Genomic DNA, 19,624 nt, shown 5'->3' on the forward strand with positions numbered 1-19,624 from the left:
CTTCTCATAGGCCTCAGGAGTTAGGCAGCTCTCATTTATAGCTATCACCACGTACAAGTTGGATTTTGCTCTTCCCAGACCCCAAATGGAGATAACATGGTCTGACCCCAGACATATCATGTGTAACCATGACTCTTGGGATATTCGGAATGTAATCTTAGCACAAAACTGAAGAATAAATGCTCCGAAAGCTTCAAAGTGTTTCTGTAGTATTTGTGGCTTGTTTCTTTTTTGTTTTAAGCATAGTACCACGTACTTGTATGGCAGCTGAAGTTTTTTATAACATCTGTGCCCATGGACTGCCCAGTGACTCTTACCACACCCTGCCCTGTGCCCATTGCTCTGTGAAGGCTGAGTAGTTTCTCTCTTCTCATGTCCTGTATGAGAGTACCAGGAAGCTCATCCTGGCTGCCCATACCTGGTTCTCTGGCACCATCAAGTGGCCAAAGGTCTCTTAGCACCACTGAGAAACACCCAGCAGACACCAGGGAGTGTGCATCTGAGTCAGGCCAAACTGACACCAACTTCAGGGGGTGACTGCATGCTCCTGTTTCTTCTACTCACCAGGTGGGAAATGAGAAGGAGATCAGTACCCGTTTCCAGGCAAAGTTCAGTTCAAGAGAAATGAGATTGATGCTAAGTAGCTGGGTTTCTCCAAATAAAGGGAGAAATCATTTTAGTTAGCAGCTTCACAGGGAGGTGGAGAACAAGACCAGGACAGGATTGCTACAGCCACTGTGGTCTTAAGAACTTACTACGGACAAGATACTAAGCTACCATTTTTATTCCTGATAAACAGCCTACAACTCTCAGCGGAAATGACACAGCTGGTCACTACTTTCTTCATGAGATACTTTATTTTCCTGGCCTCTACGACACTACCCTCTTAGTTTTCTTCTTCCTTGGCCGTCCTTACCATTTTCTTTGCTCCTCTTACATCCACCATCTAAATGCTAGTCATGAACCCCTCCTCTCCTCTTATGGGTATTCTTCCCCTAGGTGATCTTACCTAGGCTCATGACATCAAACACACACAGATGCCTCCCAGTGCCAGTGGAGATAACATGCTGATGTATCGCCAGCCTTAACCACTCTTGAACTCTAAATTCATCTATGATACCTGATAGCTATTCTCAAATATAATAGGTCCTACAAAATTCTTGACTGTCTTCCATACTTGTTGTTCCCTCTGACCTCTCGATTTCAAACAATGGTACCAAAATCCATCCAGTTGATTAAGCCCCAAACCCAGCAGCCATCTCAAGTATTCCCTTTTGCTCACCCCTCACATCCAACCAAGTATTGTCCTATCAGTTATACCTCCAAATACAGCCTGAATCTCCCTGTTACCTCTGTCTCCACTACTGCTACCCAATTCAGGTTACCAGGTAGTTAGCTATTGCAACAGGCACCTAACCCATTCTTTCTTTCCTTCTGTGCCCTACTACAATCCACCTGCAAAACAGTACCAGAACTACTTTTGAAGTATCTAGATGAGATCACATCACTCTGCCTTTCCCTTCCTTCAGAGTTACTGTCTATCGTAGCACCATTATTTCCTTCATTGCACTGAAATTGTTTGTGTATTTATTGTATACTTGCTTATTTTTTTTTTTCTCATTATAACATAAGCTTCTTGAGATCAAGGACTTTTCTGGCTTGTCTCTTGCTCTGTAACTGTAAAAAAAGGAATAAAGGTGCATCGGGTAGTAACATGCTGGTGATATCTGATTTTACAGATAAAGAATCACAGAAGTTAAATGACTTTCCCAAGGTCATATAGCTAAAGATGGTGGATCTAAGACTCACAGTCAGGTCTTTATGACTCCAGAGCTTGAACTCCCACAATGAAGGCACGGAAGACCGAAAGCCCAAGCAACTTCCCTACAGACTTCAGACAGGGAGATATCTTTGGTTATTTAGCACAGACATTGTTGTACTGTTAATGTGTCACTAGTATGTATGGTTCATAAGAAATCTCTTTTTAGCTTTTGCTAAACTTACTAAGGACAGTGGGAAAAAAGTAGACAGGAAATAGAATTTTATTTAAGTACATTTAGGGAGAATCATCCTCTATCAACTAGAGGCCCAGAGGAATAAAGGGACTTGACCAAAGGCATTCAACCAAATATAGGCAGAGTTAGGACTAGAACCCAAGGTGCTAACCATAATAAGCCCTGTGCTCTCCACTGGTCCAATGATCAACATGGTCCTTAGCTTTTTCCATATTTTTTTTCAAACTTTATCCAAGTATAATTTACACTGAATAAAAGATACCCATTAAAAGTATATAGTTTGATGGGTTTTGACCAATGTATATACCCATATGCCATCACTGTAATCAACATATGGACCATTTCCACCCTCTTGCCCTTTGCAATTAGCCCTCTCCATATCCCATCCCAGGATATGGCTGATCTAACTTCAACCACTGCAGATGAATTTGGCCTGCTTTAGACATCATTTGTATGGAATCAAATAACATTAATCTTTGTATCTGGCTTCTTTAACTCAGCCCAAGTCTATGAGATTTACCCACAAGATGGTATATACCAGTGGTTTGTTCTTTTTTATAGTTGAATAGTATTATATTACATGAATACAATATAACTTGTTAATATATTCACCCGTTGTTGGTGAACATCTGGGATGTTTCCAGTTTGGGAATATTAATAACAATAAAGCTGTTCTAAGTATGTGTTTACAAGCGTATTTGTAGACTTGTTTTTATTTCTCTTGTGTAAATACTAGAAGTCATACAGTAAGTGTTCAACTTTGTAAGAAATTGCCAAACTTTTTTCCAATTTTCAAATTTTTTAAAAGTCAGTCAAATTACTTAAAAGTTGTGCCTCTGCAGATTAGTTAAGGAATTGCCTAAATATCTCAGTGAATAAGAAAGGGTGGTAGGAAGTTGGGGTAAATTTATTTATGGAGAGGGCCAGGGCCTTGTCTATTGAACAAACTGGGTAAGAAAAAGCAAGCATCTCTTTCTCTTTGTGCTTGTATTTCAGTTAACAGTAACTGAGGGACTTAAGCCCAAGTTTAGGGACTGGTCATTTGCACTCAATGACACACATGGGATTACTGACCAGGGCTGACAGTGGTATATGGAATAAAGTTTCTTACTGTGGAACAAAGGACATAGCAATAGTAGTGCATTCCTCAGCTTGAAAAATCTAGAGGAAGCCAAAGGATCTTAGACACATTTCCCTTCACAGCCCAAGAGTCCTTTGTACAAAGACAAAGGATCCTAGAACTTAAGAGACAAGGGTCACCTTCCTACATGGAGTCCTTTAAGTCAGGATGGATGGAAATGAATGCAAGCCTTGAAGTATATTTCCCTTTAAGGAAGGGGAGACATCTTAATACTCAGGAAAGAAAAGACGTTTTCCTCACAAATTCTCTATAAAGAGGTAGGGCTCAGTATTCAAAAGATAATTTCTAAACAAACAGATAGCTTCCACGAAAGCAGATAGAAAACAGTAGACAAATACAGACAATGACATGGCAGAGGGAGATACCATACAGCTCCTCTGCACTAATATTATATGGGATGCCCTGAGGCCCGAAGGCACCACTGCCCTCAGGGAGACTGTGCTTCTCCATCTTTGCACTAACGTTAAGAAGAGGCAAGGGAGCAGTGGCTGACCAGGAATGTGGCTGCACCTGAAAGTCCTAGAGCCTGATGAAGAAAGTGGGCCTCCAAAGAGCTCCTGGCATTTCCAAGAGGATGGAGAGGGAAATGCTGGGAGCAGCTCTGAAGAATGACCTTAAGTCCTGGCTGCAGAAGAGGGAGGGGAGGGGCCAGTTCCTTTGGTCTGTACTGCTTTTCTCACTCCAAATTACTGGCCTTGATAAGAGACCCAGAGAGATGTGGTCAGTATTTAACATACATACCCTGGGATAGGGTATGAGTGCCTTTCCCTAATTAGATCGTGGGTAATACATACTCCGATATGGAGAAGAATTGTTTTCTTTAACTAAAATTCTGAGACAGTATGACTACCATTGACTTGAAAGCCAAAAGAGGTAATCTTTCACAGTTATTCCCTTTTCAACTTCCAGAAAAAACTATAAAATTAGAAAGGGCACAACATCTACATTTGGAAAATGTGAGGAATCACTCTTTACATTTGAAAAATAAAAAGGTGTTTGCCTTTGCCTTCATAATGCTATGACACAGTAAACAGGGCTTGCCTTTATTTTGCTCTCTTCTGTTGAGATGACCTGTGCCCGTAACCAAGCATCTTCCTCAGCGTTTATGGCCAGCAACTGCCCGATGTGCACAGTCTGGACTGGTGTGACTTTAGAGTTCTTACTGTAATAGTCCTTCATCTCATCTTCCATTAATTCCTGAGCGGCAGAATAGTCTTTGCCCACATACCTGAATTAGTTAAAAGAAGAGAACACAAATGAAGCAACCCAGGAAGAGAAAAACTATAGGAATTCACTTATGTTGTTCTGTTTTCTCTATTGCCACCATGGTTCCAGCCTCAGACTTACATTGGCAGGGATGAAAATGTATGTATTCAGTAAATAGTTATCTCTAGATAAAGGAAGACAATAATATTATGGAGATCACACAAAACAAGACTGAAGTCCAACACGCCACACAACAGAGCAAACGCTAGGCAACAAGCTAGAGAACAAGATGGTGATAGTAAGGAGGGACGGAGTGCTCAGGGAGGACAAGGCTGAGCCGCACAGTCAGGGAAGGAACGGGAGGAAGGGATGTGGGAAATGGAGAAGGGAGGCCTCAAGGCCAGAGGAACGAGGGCTGATCTTACATCTTGACTATGGCTGCTGGAAATCTTTGTAGATTACCAAGAAGAGACTGCAGCAGACAATTTTGCCCTATCTAAGGCTGGATTTGAATAAATGAAATTTTATCAGAGAAAAAACTGAAGGCCTAAATACTCTAAACACAATGTAATAAAAATTTCCCCAACTTATTAAATAAATTTGAATAAATTACAATACATTACTTAAAATACCCTTAAAAGAGGTAGAATAATCTAGCCAAATGCCTCTCACATCGTATGCTTTCAGAGATATATGTTTTTCGGGATATGCCCCATTCCTTTCTGATTTTCCACTATAGATATCTGTGGTCACTTTGTCACTGTTTATGTTATCAAACAGACTGTTTTCTTGCCTTTTAGTCCTCAGAAACAATTCCTCAAGGGCCTCCTTCAAGTATGTAAAGCCTGGCAAACCAAGTTAAGGTCATGTAAGAGGAGCTATGTCAGCCATACGATAAAGCCTTGTGAGTTGGAAAGCTATGCTGTAACAGTGCCAGAACCACTTGGCCAGGGAGCTGGGGATGCACCACAAGAATGATATTCTATTGTTCCAGTTTTTACCCAGGCCCCTAATGGACCTATAGAGCTCTAAGAAATGATTCCTTTACGAGTGTTTCCATGTGTTTTGGTAACTATCCACAGAGCAGAAGATGCCACAGTCAACCTATTTTTTACTAGGGGAAAAAAATTTTAAAAAGTACTACACAAAATGGGAAGAATACTTCTTTTGAGGTAATTGCTATTTTAAAATGAAATATTACATGCTGTTATTTACTCCAGAAATAGTTGTGGAGGCTTTGCAATACTTGATCATTTAAATTTTTTTTTTTCTTTAGAGACCCCTACATTACCCAGGCTGGCCTGGAACTCCTGATCTCAAGAGATCTTCTGCCTTAGCCTAGCTTGCACCACCATGCCTGGCTACTATTATTTAAACTTAGTGAGCTTTGCAAATCTTGTTTTTTGTTTTGTTTTGTTTTTTGAGACAGAGTCACACTTTGTTATCCTCAGTAGAGTGCTGTGGTGTAACAATTCACAGCAACCTCTCCAATTCTTGGGCTTAAGCAATTCTCTTGCCTCAGTCTCCCGAGTAGCTAGGACTACCAGCACCCACCACAACACCTGGCTATTTTTAGAGACAAGGTCTTGTTCTGGCTCAGGGTGGTCTTGAAGTCCTGAGCTCAAGCAATCCACCCGCCTCAGCCTCCCAGAGTGCTAAGATTACAGGCGTGAGCCACCACACCCAGCCATGCAAATCTTAAAATTAGTGAACTCTGCACTGAACTTTTTACTGCCTGAAATTCTGCTGTACTCTACTACAACTCTGCCTAAGTGCCCACTTCCTAGGACTTGGTATTTCAGAGGACACCCTGTAGCACTGCTACCAACCTAGGCACTCAACTGGCAGAGGCCTGGACTGTACCAGTGATGTCGTGGCCTGCCAAGCAGAGTTTCCTGCCAGGGTGGGGAAGGTGATGAGAACTGGCCTGGGATCTGCAGGCACCTCCTGCTGTCTGCAGTAGCCGAGAGAGAAGTATGGCTGCACAGACTGGATGATGACAGAGGGATGATGTTACAGTTAGTATGACAGCAGGAAAGAAGTCAGACGTTGTCCTCAAATTACCCTTAGGCTTTGCTAAGCAAAGCATAGGCCAATTAGGCAAATTTAGGGATGCCATAAACATAAAATTTCACGTTAATACAAGAGCCAATAGATTCTTAGGTTTGACCTGAGGGTTCTGCTACAGTACCCTTACTGGTCCTTTATGTGCCAGAGACCCGGCTTCTGGTGCCCTCTGCTTGAGTGGGTGAAGATGTAGGCACAGATTATAGCTCAGGGCCTGCCAAGCCCTGGGAGGATGGGAGCCAATGACCTCGGGTCAACCTAGCAGCAGACATACCCAGTATGCTCTCTGGCAGTCAGCCACCCTGCTGAATATGTAGAATGCTGACTCCAGGATTCAGATTCACACTGGAAAAAGGTGTTAAATAATTTGAAGACCCAAATCATCCTGGAGTAGATTAAAACACTCCTACTGAATACATAGAACTGTTCCAGATTCCTGCCAACACTTGGTAACAACTCAAAAATCACATGATTGACTCAGCCCAGTGTTGGGTGCTTGCTTTCTAACAAGGAACCAATGATTACTGGGAACAGATACCAAAGGATCCTGCCATAGAGGTAGATTTATTTTTCTTTACAATGTCAAATGGTAAAAGTTAGCAATGTGCCCCTCAACATCTTTCCTTTCCTTCAAAAACCTTTATATACTTACTATCCCTGTATAAAACAAGATCTAAGGCTTCTGGAAGTTCTAGTTTGAACATCTGAAGATACTAGGTTCATTCTATTAGCCACTCAGATTGATTCACTCAAATAGAAGAGCTTTAATATTTTTGAGCTTAGAAAGATTTTCATTATTTTATGTGGTCTTTCTTTGGGACTTTCCAGCTTAGTTATGGGTCTCTGGAGGCAGCCCAAACATAGGGCCATTTTGGTTGAATGAGCCTGTTTTCTGTTCTGCTTCAACCTTTTTCTGACTGATATAAATTTTAAGAATGTATTATTGGGCGGCACCTGTGGCTCAGTGGGGAGGGCGCTGGCCCCATATGCCACGGGTGGTGAATTCGAACCCAGCCCCGGCCAAACTGCAACAAAAAATAGCTGGGTGCCTGTAGTCCCAGCTACTCAGGAGGCTGAGGCAAGAGAATCACCTAAGCCCAGGAGTTGGAGGTTGCTGTGAGCTGTGATGTCACAGCACTCTACCGAGGGCCATAAAGTGAGACGCCGTTTCTAAAAAAAAAAAAAAAAAAAAAAAAAAAAAAGAATTATTATATTTCACAATAACTCTAGAACTAAGAATATGGAATATGAGGTCTATCCAAAAAGTATCCAGCCATGTAATATGAAAAAAATGATAAATAATGGCTGGATTCTTTCTGGACAGACCTGGTATATTATTTTTCCTTCTACCTTTAGCATCCATGTGAAAAACGTTGAAGTGATAACAGTACACCAGGATCCTAAAGAATAAGAAAATGAAACGTGCCTGATAACCACTTCGTTTGTGTTGCTCAGCTCAACCACCAACACAGACGGGGATGCCTCGGTTGGAATGATCAAAGGAGGAACTGTTATGTCCTCCATAAAGGTTTCAGCACTTTCAGCAATGTTTTCTTCTATCTGCAAATATTCTTGTTCAACCATAGACTTGATATCACAATCACCATGTGCTTGCCCTGCATCCTTCAGGACTTTGTCAGTGGGCAATGGAAGTTTAGCATAGAGAATGGCCTTCTGGGGATTTCCAGAAATGTAGTCTATGGTGCAAACATCAGAAAGTGAGGAAAGATTTTTTAAGGCATCCTCAGGGAGTTTCATTTTGTACATGTCCTCAAATGCTTTTGGGAATGCACTGGCCCAAAGGCCACTTGAGTATTTCACCAGCAGCTCCGCCACTTTCTCTTTAAAGTCTCCTGGCATAACCGTTGAACACCCTTTCGATGGTGGTGTTTGTTTAGCAGTAGGTAGCGGGGACGGAGGTACTTTTTCTGTGCCCAGTTCACTTCTCATAAGCTGCTTTCTTTTAGCTGGATAAAGAAGTAAATCTTGGCCACCACTGCAAGGTTTTTCCACCTGAATTTTTTAAATAAAGCAAAGGACAGATATTTCAGTGGCTATCAACAACCTAAAACACATTAATGCAGTTTCAATTTGAGAACAACACTGTTTTCAAACTAATGAAGGAAACACGAGTATACAATTTACTCTTCTTAATTACTAATACTTTCATGTGTTGCCTTCACCTCCAAATAACATGAGCCACACATTTCAGAAGTAAACAGGAAAACAAAATAATATTAATTTCACTTGTGTGGCATCCAGACTGTAGCTGCCCTAGGAAATCAGAAGTGCTCTGTCCTGTAAAGCTACTTCTCATTTTGTTCTCTCTGCCAAATCCAAAGCAATAGCTTATAGAACTGACTGAATACAAGGTGAAAATAAATTGTGAAAAGGTTATCAGAACTGTAAGGAACAAACCAGGGAAGAAAACCAAAAAATATTTAGACAAAATAGGAGTGCTAGCCCTCTTCTTACTGTTACATCCTAAGAAAACCCTCAGTTTTCTATTATTTAGAAAACGATGTTCTAGAGATAAAGTTTTAAAACAATCACAGAGAAAGTTGGCTTTAAGTGCTGTCACTCTAATGAGTAAGTGTTAACAATACCAGCCATCCCTTCTCTAATTTTGTTCGCATACCATTCCTGAGAGGCGTGGTTTGATGGGATCTTTTTATGTAAGAGAAGAAAAGAGGAGAGAAATGGAGGTACAGTACTCTTTCAAGTTCTAAGCTCTTCTACTGCTAGACCAGGGGTCAGTAAACTTTGGCCTGCAGCCTGGTGCAACTCATGGCCCATGAGCTAAGAAGTTATTTTGGAACACAGTCATGCTTAATTTGCTTATGTATTATGTATGGCTGCTTTTGTACTGCAGTGGCCGAGTTGAGTAATTGAGATAAACTGTGCCACACAGCTCTTGGCCCAGAAAGCCTAGGAAGTTTACTATCTGTCTCTATACAAAAGCAGTTTATCAAACCTTGTGCTAGTTTAGATTGCAGTTAATATTTTCAGTCTTCTGAAATGTTCCAGTTTCATCAGCTCCCATTCAGTTACTCCTTAGCTATAATTTAAGCTGTTAGGAGGATTCTCTAGGGTAATTTTATATATATATATATATATATATTTTGCTTACAGGAAGCCCTCTCACACACACCCAGAAGAACAAAATATTAAAATATGCTGGGTGGGTAGCTTATTAGTAAAGAACACTGACCTCATTTATTTTACTCTCCATACAATGGAAGAGGGAACAAATATGTATGTACAAAAAAAGGTTTGTTATCACAGAAAGAGCTTTAGTCAAAAGACAGTTAATTAGATATCAAAATAGATACTTCTTGGTCTGACTACATATTCTGGATGATATACAAGAAATGGATAATAGCAATGTAAAGACAAAACATTAAATTTTCCTCTTTATTCTGCCAACATGTGCTTAAGTTTTGAGGACTGAGGAGAAGTTCCACACCTAAAGGCCTCAAGCATCACCAAAAGCAGAGGAGATTAGTACATGCCTCGTAGGTGCAGGCATCTCTGTCCCCAGTGCTGGGTTCCTGGCACCCTAAGACTCTCTGGATGGCACTTGCTATGACTGTCAAGTTATGTTCCTAATTTTAAGCCACAGCAGCACACATATTTGGAATACTCCTCATCTTCTCTCGATGGTTAGTCTACTTCTCTAGAGACCCATGTTTGGAATCTTAAAATGTCAATCTTCACTGTGCTTTAAGACATTTATTAAGATATAAATGCAGACTGGGTAACCAGGGAAAGTTTTAAAAACATTCTTTAGGAGCAAATGGAAAAAGAAAGCAGAATTCTATGTGAGATACTCATTTGTCATATAGAATACCACTGACGTATAGTTGGGCATTACTTAATAATGGGAATACATTCTGAGAAACATGTCAAGCGTTGCCAGGTGATTTTTGTCACTGTGCAAACAACACAAAGCACAACGATGCAAACCTATTATTAATAGTATAGGCTACTCCATTGCGTAGCTCCATTATAATCTTATGGGACCACCATCATACGTGCGGTTCATTACTGACTGAACTGTCATTATTTGGCACATGAATGTAATTTTAGATGCAGATGTGGTAGTCCTCTATATCCAAAGCCTGTAGGTGCCATCTTAAAACTCTTCTTCAGTTTTCACTTACCAACCTCTTTCCAATACCTTCTCTGAAGTGAAGGTAGAGGCTAATTTCAGTGGATGATAGCCCATCTTATTTACCTAAACTAACTTTCATAACTCCTATCCCCCTCCTCTCCACATGGCTTTTTCCAACTCAAGAGAGGTTAAGAAGGGCTCTTCAGCTTTATGAGCCTTTTCTTTCCAATAAATGAACTGAGAATATGAGATACTTCAATGTTTATTCAGTCCCCCCTCCTTTCAGTCCCTAAATTGCCATTTCCACCTATGCTTTAGATGGGGCCAATTACCTAACGATGTACTTAATTTTTATCAAATCTCTAAATGAGTTTTTCTAAATAGGAATTACTGTCTCAACAGAAGTTATGAGCACTATGTCCACTTAATGAGTTGGTCCAGGAGCAAGAACAGAATTCCCCTTTTTTCTGACCTTTATTACAGAATAATCCTTAAAGATCTGAAGTATAATACTAAATGCTAAGCTTCCAGAGGTCTGTCTGATGCATGTAAGTCAGCCTGTAAAAATTTTAACCAATAAACCTGAATTTATCCCAAGTCTAAATAGTAGCCAAATAACCATATGAACTAAAAACAAATTTCTTTTCTCAGCAGTTTTGTTTTATTTTTATTGTTTGAGAAAGATAATCTTCAGCCAAATGATTAGTTCCTCGAATTGTAGGCACTTTTTTACCTCGTAAGTGTTGCTTATGTGCCTAACTTCCATTTGTTGTCCAGTGATTTGGCCTCTTTGAATCCAAATGAGCATTTACCAAGATATAGATAGGCCTGACTTTAGGAACTGAACCTAACACTACCTGGAGTTGATAAAGATATCCTCCAACACTTCAGGCACAGATAAATGTAGTGATATGGAAAATATGCCTGGTCTACATACTTCATTAACCAACCTTTGGAGAATGGCTAAAGGGTTTCTCAATTCAAAGGGAAAAATTCATGAATTTCATACTATTTAAAGTTTAAAAATATAATTTAAAACAAATGTTTTTTCAGCTTAAATTTTAAGTTTTCATAGGAGTGGAAATTTGCTTTTCCTGTGCATTCTACTGTGATTACCATAATGCCCTCCATAAAGCATACTGTCTCTTTTTATTTTCTACCAATTGGGCTTAGGAAAGAGATCAACTACCATAACAATCCCCTGCTGACAAGAGTCTCCCCCAAAGACAAGGAATTGCTGCAATGTGAGTTTTAGCATGGTGGCCATTCTTCACTGTGCTGGTACAGCTGATAAGACTTACATGTTCTTTTCCCCCCTCATCCCCCAAGACAGAGCTGTCTTCTGGTCTTCACAAATGACCAAGGTCAGCCAAGGTCTACTTGAAACACGGCTTTTATTATTTCCTTAGTGTGACAAATCAGCTGCTAACCATTTCAGGTGGACCTCTGAGGAGGGGGCTTTTATAGCTTCTAGTTCCTTTGTTCTATCTGGTTCAGGTATATATCTGAGGAAGGGATCAAAAGGCCTCTACTGCAGGAGAAGACTCAGGATCATAACCTTGTCCTGAATATTCTCTTTGTTTTGCAGCTCTATATTTTTTCTGTGGTTTTGGTTGTCTACCCCAAAAATCACCAGTCCAGTGATGGGAAGTGGCAAGACTATAACTTCACACACTATGCATGGACACCCACTCCACTTCCCAATAGCAGAGACAGGTAACATAAAAGGGTAGCTCCCTACATCACGGAGTCAAGCCACCGCCCCTGGTGATCATCAAAAGATTCTGCATCTAATAAGCCTTACACTTTCTACCCACAAATTCATTATATTCAGCTTGATTTCTGCCTCACTTGGAATCACAACTTGAATGAGATACTTCTCTTATACCCCTCTGGGTTTCTCTAAGTTTGGAGGAGATATATTAGGTATGGCAGATGTGAGGCCCAAGGACTTACATCAGTTCCTTCAGGAGCTTGCTCATTCACACCAATGAAAGTCTTCATCCTATATACCTAGAAACTTTCTTTTTCTCAACTCTGTAAGGTCTTCCCTTCTTCCTTTCTTGTTTTTCCTGTGCTGTAAACTTAAAGTTCTTGAAGCCAAACGCCTCCAAGTCTATGAAGGCTCTGCTAATTCTGCAGCATAGACTTCTGGGTAAGCTTACTATCTCTTATGGAATTAGAATTTTCTTTGGGATTCCATAACAGAAGTGGTTTCATCCAATTAAATCAAGGAATTTTTCAAAGCATTTGTATGGGCAAAGTTTTGTTTCCATGGGGTAGTGGTTCTTTATATTGAAACTTTAAATTAATTCTAAATTTCATTTTCATTTTACATGGTCACTACCCAATCCAAACCTGAGACAGTACAGTAAAATCACCTTTACCTGGAGACCTGCTTTCTAGCGCTCTAAACATTAGCAATGGTTATAAACTCAAAACAAACCAAAAAATGATTAAAAACAAAATAAAGTAACAACAACATAAAAACCAAACCAATTTAATAATTTGGCTTCAGCAGTGAATGAAAGACCCCTGGGTACCTAGCAACAATGAAAATATCCAAGAGTTACTGACCAGAAGGTTACACCCTATGATTACTCTGTTCACAGAAAGACAGACTGGTTGATGACCTCCTTAAGAGGTAGCCTTTTTTATGCAAAAGTTGAGAAGTACTGGAAAAGTTAGACAATTGAGAAAATGGTCCCCAGTGGCATCACTGAGTCACAATGAAGACAAATTGATCAATGTAGATCTGAAGCCCATAACGGGCAGCAAAGATGGCAAACATTATGTATGCAGGAAAATACAGTAAGATGAGCTAAAGCCAAACCCATCTAACTCAAGGTCCATCTCAGATGCACAACCATCTCTGTAGCAGTGTACTGATGCTAGCGATGATAAGCCCAACATTTTATAAAATGGTTGTGGTTGGGGGTCACAACAACACGAGGAACTGTATTAAAGGGTCGCGGCATTAGGAAAGTTGAGAATCATTGCTCTAGAGGCAACACTCACTCCCACCCCTTAACTAGGAAAGACTTCATTGATGCTGTCTTAGGCACAAACTGCAACTATTTTAAACTTCCCAGGTCATATTCCATTACCATGGCTGGAAGTTAGGCTCCTTGCTCAATTTCCTTTAGGAAGATAATAGAGTCTGCTGGTTGAAGATGTGCAGAATATTTTGGGATAATCTCAGCTGGTAGCTGTGGTATTTGAGACTTTCCTTGCCCTCATTACCTCTGCAGGGGTAGGGGTGGGAATGAGGCTGGGAGAGGGTGGGGAGGGAGGAATCTCTCCCTCTACCATGGCAGAAATTCACCTCAGTTTGTTTTAATTCCTTTGAAGTTATTTCATTCACTGCTCCTATTTCTTCTCAATTTAAACTTTTGTTCTTCCCTCTTCAGATTTTCCTCTGTTTTCACTGAGATAATTTCCTTTGCAGAGCTGCTGGGCATGCTCTTGGTTCAGCAATGGTTTTTGGCTTTAATTTAAGCTGGACCACCTCTCAAAAAGTTAACAGCTGCCTTTTACTAAATACCTGCTATGTTTCTGATACTGTACTGGCAGCTACTTTATATATTTTCTCTCATTTGATTCTCAAAACCATCCTATGACATGGGCAGAATTAGTCATATTTTAGAGCAAACTGAGGATCCAAGAGGATGATTCGTATGCTGAAAGGCATACAGCTAGAAACAACAAGGTAAAAATCTACCTCAATGCTCAATCTCTTTCTAGTGTGCTATGGGGCCTATGGGTTCTTTCTGTTTGAAGTTCCAGAACTGCAACATTCTCCCTCAATTATTCTACCTTGATTTTGCAACAATGCTATTTTCTTTTTTATTCAGATGTTCACTAAAATTAAAGTTAAAATTGCTCCAATAATGTGCTCATGACATTATTTTTATTGGTAAAAAACTGAAAAAATTATTTTATTTTTAAAATTTTATGGCTATAATTCCAAGTCTTCAGTTTACCTTTTCATTGTGGCTTCTGCCAGTATTGCTATGTAAAGTGTATTTGATCCCATTAAGTTTGAACACAGTCACTGCGCTTTATGTGCCACTTCTTTAGAAGTACCAACTGTTTTTGTTATTGTTGCTTTTTAACTCAGAAATATCCAGGCATTTTAAAAAGGCAATTCATTTTGCATGGCCTGAAAGATGCTTTATTATCTTTTATAATTGCCATAATTAAAGTTACGTGAGATTCCTAAACATCCCAAAATATAAAAACACATTTCTATGTAAGCAACAGAACTGCTGTTCCCTCCTTTGATATTACAGAAATTACTGTAGTGACACAATTCAGAATTTTTAAGAGTCTTTGGTAGTAGAGTACTAACTTAAAGCTTAGTAAAGGATAGGAAAGCGACATATAATAAAAATAGAAATTAATAGTGAAACATCTTTGGAGAAGCCATGAATAATTAGCATAATTGGCAGTTTTTCCTCATTTAATTTTATATTCTCTAATTTTATTTTGTCATTAACAAAATATTATTCTAATTAAAGCCTGGTATGCCTCCAGCCCAACTAGAATGTTTTCCCAGCTGTCTCACAACTGCTTTTCAGCAGGTCTTGGGGTTACTGATGGAAAGTCTCCTCAGCTGAATATCTCTAGTCTGGCTCACAAACCAGTTTCTCAGCTCTCTTAACAGCTTTAGGCAAGACATATATTCTAATGTAGGTATGGAGAGGTCTTTCTCTTCACCCATGTTACAGAGAATAGAAAATTTCGACCAAATCTCAGGTGTTCAGCAGACATCGGTGCAATATTTGGAATTTCACTAGCAATCACTTAGCACAAAGCCATGGTTCCTGGGTGACCTCAGGGCAAGGAAATGAAGTGTCTGCCTGGAATGATGACTCCTGAATGAAGCGGCTTAGCCTCTGCTTGCCCCCTGAGCTTCTTCATGAGCCAAACTTATTTTTTTTGAGACAGAGTCTCACTGTGTTGCCCAGGCTGGAGTGCAGTGGCATCATTATAGCTCACTGCAACCTCAAACTCCTGGGCTTAAGTGATCCTTCTGCCTCAGCTTTCCAAAGTGCTGGGATTACAGGTCTGAGTCACCAGGCCCAGCCTGAGCCACTTTCTTCTTATTGAATTTCTCTTGGTTTCCTGAAAACAGCATGTTTTCCCATCTTCAGACTTTGGCACAAATGGTTTCTTTTGTCTGAGGTGCTTTTCTCCCCCCTCTTGACCTAACTTATATCAACTCATCTGTTAGGTTTTTGCTTAATAGCCACCTTCCCTAGAAAGTTTCTTGATTCATCAGACTAAGTTGAGTCCTCCTGTTTACACATTCCCTCAGCACCCTGCACTTCTTCACAATAACAGGCTTATCTTCATTTGCTCAAGGTTTATTTTCCCTGCTTGACAGAAATTCCATCAAGTAAGAACCATGTCTATCTTGTTTACTACTTTATCCCTAGCACCAGGTCAGCAGCTGTCACATAGAAGCGTTTTATAAATCCTGGTCAAATACAACAGTTAAGAAAAGCCTTTTTTTTTTTTTTTTGTTAAGAAAAGCCATTTTAACAAGACTACAGCTCTAGAATAGCCGTGAGGTGCTGCTGCCATCCGAGGACTCAGTGGGAGCTCTTAGATTCCAGTATCCTTGGTATGTAGGCTTACTGTCTTGGGATCTTTGCCTTTCCAAGACAGCTTCTGCACAATTTCCACTGCCCTCACAAGTTGCCTTGGAACACCAAGGCACTAATCTATCACTGTTAATAACTCCACATGTTGCTTTAGCTTTGAAAACTCTCAGTATACATTTTGCTGTCTGAAGGATCCAAAAGATTAAGAACAGATTCAAAGCATCCTTCTGCCTGCATCAAAATGTCTTTCAACATCCTTGTGAAGTGGCTTATAGCACATAGCTGATTAGAGCCTCCATGAAAGTAAAATTTAAAGCTAGTTGGTCAATGAAGCTGAAGGTGCCCATTGTGATATTCAAACAGAAATCTTTGAAAGTAGTAATCTCTGGGTGGCAGGATAATCTGTGACTTATTTCTTTTATCACTTTTCAACCTTTTTCATAACGAATGTTTTGTATCATTGGAGGAGAAAACACTTTTTTTTAAAAAGAAAGAATATTCCACACTTGGATTTCTTCTTCAGTTACGTGACTAGCCACAGAAATGCTATTATATCCTAACCTTTCTGTACAGCCTTGAGACCGATCTTGCTTATAGTAACATCGGCCCTAGTGGCATGCTCTTAGTGTTTCTGCTCTTCAGCAAAGTGAAAACAAGAACTTAGAAGAAAGGGAAAATAACTAATCTAAAGCTGTTTAAAAGTAACAATGGTGGCTCGGCGCCTGTAGCTCAAGAGGCTAAGGTGCCAGCCGTATACACTGGAGCTGGCAGGTTCAAATCCAGCCTGGGCCTGCCAAGCAACAATTACAACTACAACCAAAAAGTAGCCGGGCATTGTGGTGGGCACCTGTAGTCCCAGCTACTTGGGAGGCAGAGGCAGGAGAATCGCTTGAGCCCAGGAATTAAAGGTTGCTGTGAGCTGTGATGCCACAGTACTCTACCCAGGGCGATAGCTTAAGGTTCTGTCTCAAAATAAATAAATAAATAAAAAATAACAATGGTATAACTACTAAAACTGTTTAATAGCAGACTGCTAAAAAATGTTCAGAAGTTAAAAAAACAGTTTCAAAACTATCAATGGATGTCAATAGTTTGGGTCTCCTAGATACAATGCTTCACTGAGCAAATTATCATCACCTATAAATTGGTAGTGATCACATCTGAATAATCCTGCTCAAAATTGAGAGACACAACATATAGTAAATAGGAATACTGTTTTTCTGGAAAGGAAACTTCCAGAAAATAGGAAAGGAATACTGTTTTTCTGCTTTCTGCCCTCATACTTGGACAGAAAATAATCATAAAATAAAAATGAATTCAAGTGCTGAAAAAAGCAACCAAGAAAAAACCCATCAGTTGTTTAGCACCTAAAACATAGTAGGAAACTTTATTTTAGGTAAAATTTTAACATCAAAGAGAAATATATATACTCTCTCACCTACAACTCTAGCAAGAGAAAATCTGCAACTCTGGAGGCACAAAGAGTAGCAAGGATGAAAATTTCCCAAAAAAGCCACAAATAAGAAGCTACACAAAGACTAATAATGCTTGTGGACTATAAAATTACCAGAAACAATACATTAAGAACCTGTAAAGTTTATTTTTAAAATTTTTACTCTAAAGAAGATTTCTTTTTCAAAGCTTAATAAGGAGTTACATATGTTATCTTGGCAATTAAAAAAGTACCTTTTCACCTAATCTATAAAGTTTATGAATATTTATAGATTCAAAAAATAAAGGAACTATTAGCATTCTAAGAAGGGGCTATAGGCACTAAACCTTGAAATTGAGCAGCCTGGTAAAACTTCCTCTAAGGTCCCCTCAAGGACAGGAAAGTCTGTCACTAAACCTGAATCCAAAGGGAAAATTCTTCCCAGAAGAAAATAAAAGTGGAATGAATTAAAAAGCAACCTTGGGAAATTCCGCTGTAAGAACGAATTCTACATTCCACATAAATCAGAGGTAACATTCTTAAAACTTTAAATGTTCTTCAGAGATAGACTTCATCCATCTCACAAAACGAGTGTATTACCTTGCTAAAAACATTTGTCTAATAAATACCTGTATAATAGAAAAAAGAAAAAAAGAAAAAAAAAAAAACTTTAAATGTTCTTGAGTTAAGTAGGGAAACAGAGCCATATTTCCAGGGGTTGACATCTCATCTTGTTTTCCCACTTTACACTGTACCTTCTAACATTTGTCACATTGCCCTAGTCTTTTTTTTTTTTTGAGATAGAGTCTCACTTGTTTGCCCTGGGTAGTGCTGCAGCTTCATAGCTCACAGCAATCTCTTGGGCTCAAACAATCCCCTTGCCTCAGCCTCTCAAGTAGTTGGGATTACAGGCAAGTGCCACCATGCCTGGCTAATTTTTCTGGTTGCCTTTAGTAGAGACAGCAGAGGTTCTCAACCCAGTTATCTCGCGTGACCCCTTTGGGGGTTGAACAACCCTTTCACAGGGGTCGCCTAAATACATTCTGCATATCAGATATTTACATTACAATTCATAACAGTAGCAAAATTATAGTTATGAACTAGCAACGAAAATAATTTTATGGTTGGGGGTCACTACAACATGAGGAACTGTATTAAAGGGACGCGGCATTAGGAAGGTTGAGAACCACTGATAGGGTCTCACTCTTGCTCAGGCTGGTCTTGAACTCTCATCCCAGACTCTCAAAGTGTTAGGCCTCCTACAGTGCTAGGATTATAGGTATGAGCCACTGCACCTGGCCTGCCCTAGTCATTTTTTTCATGTTTGTCTCCCTCCAAATTTCTTAAGCACCTAGAGGAAAAAACGGTTACAAAATACATGCTTTTTTTTCCTTTTCCTGCAACCTCAGATTCCTGTGCTCAAGAGATCTTCCTAAACCTCCTGATAGCTGGGACTATAGGCCCACGCCACCACATCTGACTAATTTGTCTATTTTTAGTAGGGACAGGATCTCGCTCTTGCTCAGGTTGATCTTGAACTCCTGAGCTCAAGAGCTCAGGTGATCCTCCCACTTCCGCCTCCCAGAGTGCTGGGCATAAGTCACCATGCCTGGCCTACATGCTTTCTTTAGGCCAGGTGCTTATAAAGAGGGAGTGCCCTATACTTTGCCCAATAGGCTTGGAAGCTAAAATACATCTTAAAGAAATAAAAGCCCTTTATCAAACCACTCATAATCCTCATACACATTTAATTTACAACCTTAGAAGCACCAAGCAGTGTTAATGATACTGTTTAAAAGTTACATTTTTAATGTATTTTATGTAAATAAAAACAATAAACATCTAAAGATTAATTTAAGAACCCAGTTGTCTCTAACTGTGGCTGAACTAAGATTTCTAATAAATTATGATGATCCATTGTCTTATGATAATATAATCATAGACTCCCAAGTAGGAACAGGAATGAATGGCATGGAATTTGATAAATCATTTTCAATTTTTTCTTTTTTTGTCAAGTTTTCCTCCAAAGATAAAAATTTT

General features: G+C 39.6%; 1 protein-coding gene across 3 annotated transcripts in view; it reads right to left on the minus strand.

Annotated features, from left to right (window-relative positions):
• Nucleotides 1-19,624, minus strand: part of TDRD7 (tudor domain containing 7) — a 91,360-nt gene that overhangs the window by 29,813 nt on the left and 41,923 nt on the right. For all 3 annotated transcript variants that reach the window (XM_053568207.1, XM_053568213.1, XM_053568223.1), the window contains 2 exons: nucleotides 7,856-8,442; nucleotides 4,198-4,384 (listed from right to left, as the gene is read on the minus strand). In XM_053568207.1, the coding sequence (XP_053424182.1) occupies nucleotides 4,198-4,384; nucleotides 7,856-8,442 (774 nt within the window). The remainder of the gene's footprint in view (nucleotides 1-4,197; nucleotides 4,385-7,855; nucleotides 8,443-19,624) is intronic.

This window comes from Nycticebus coucang, chromosome 2, assembly GCF_027406575.1.
Source record: "Nycticebus coucang isolate mNycCou1 chromosome 2, mNycCou1.pri, whole genome shotgun sequence".
NCBI classification, from domain to species: Eukaryota; Metazoa; Chordata; class Mammalia; order Primates; family Lorisidae; genus Nycticebus; species Nycticebus coucang.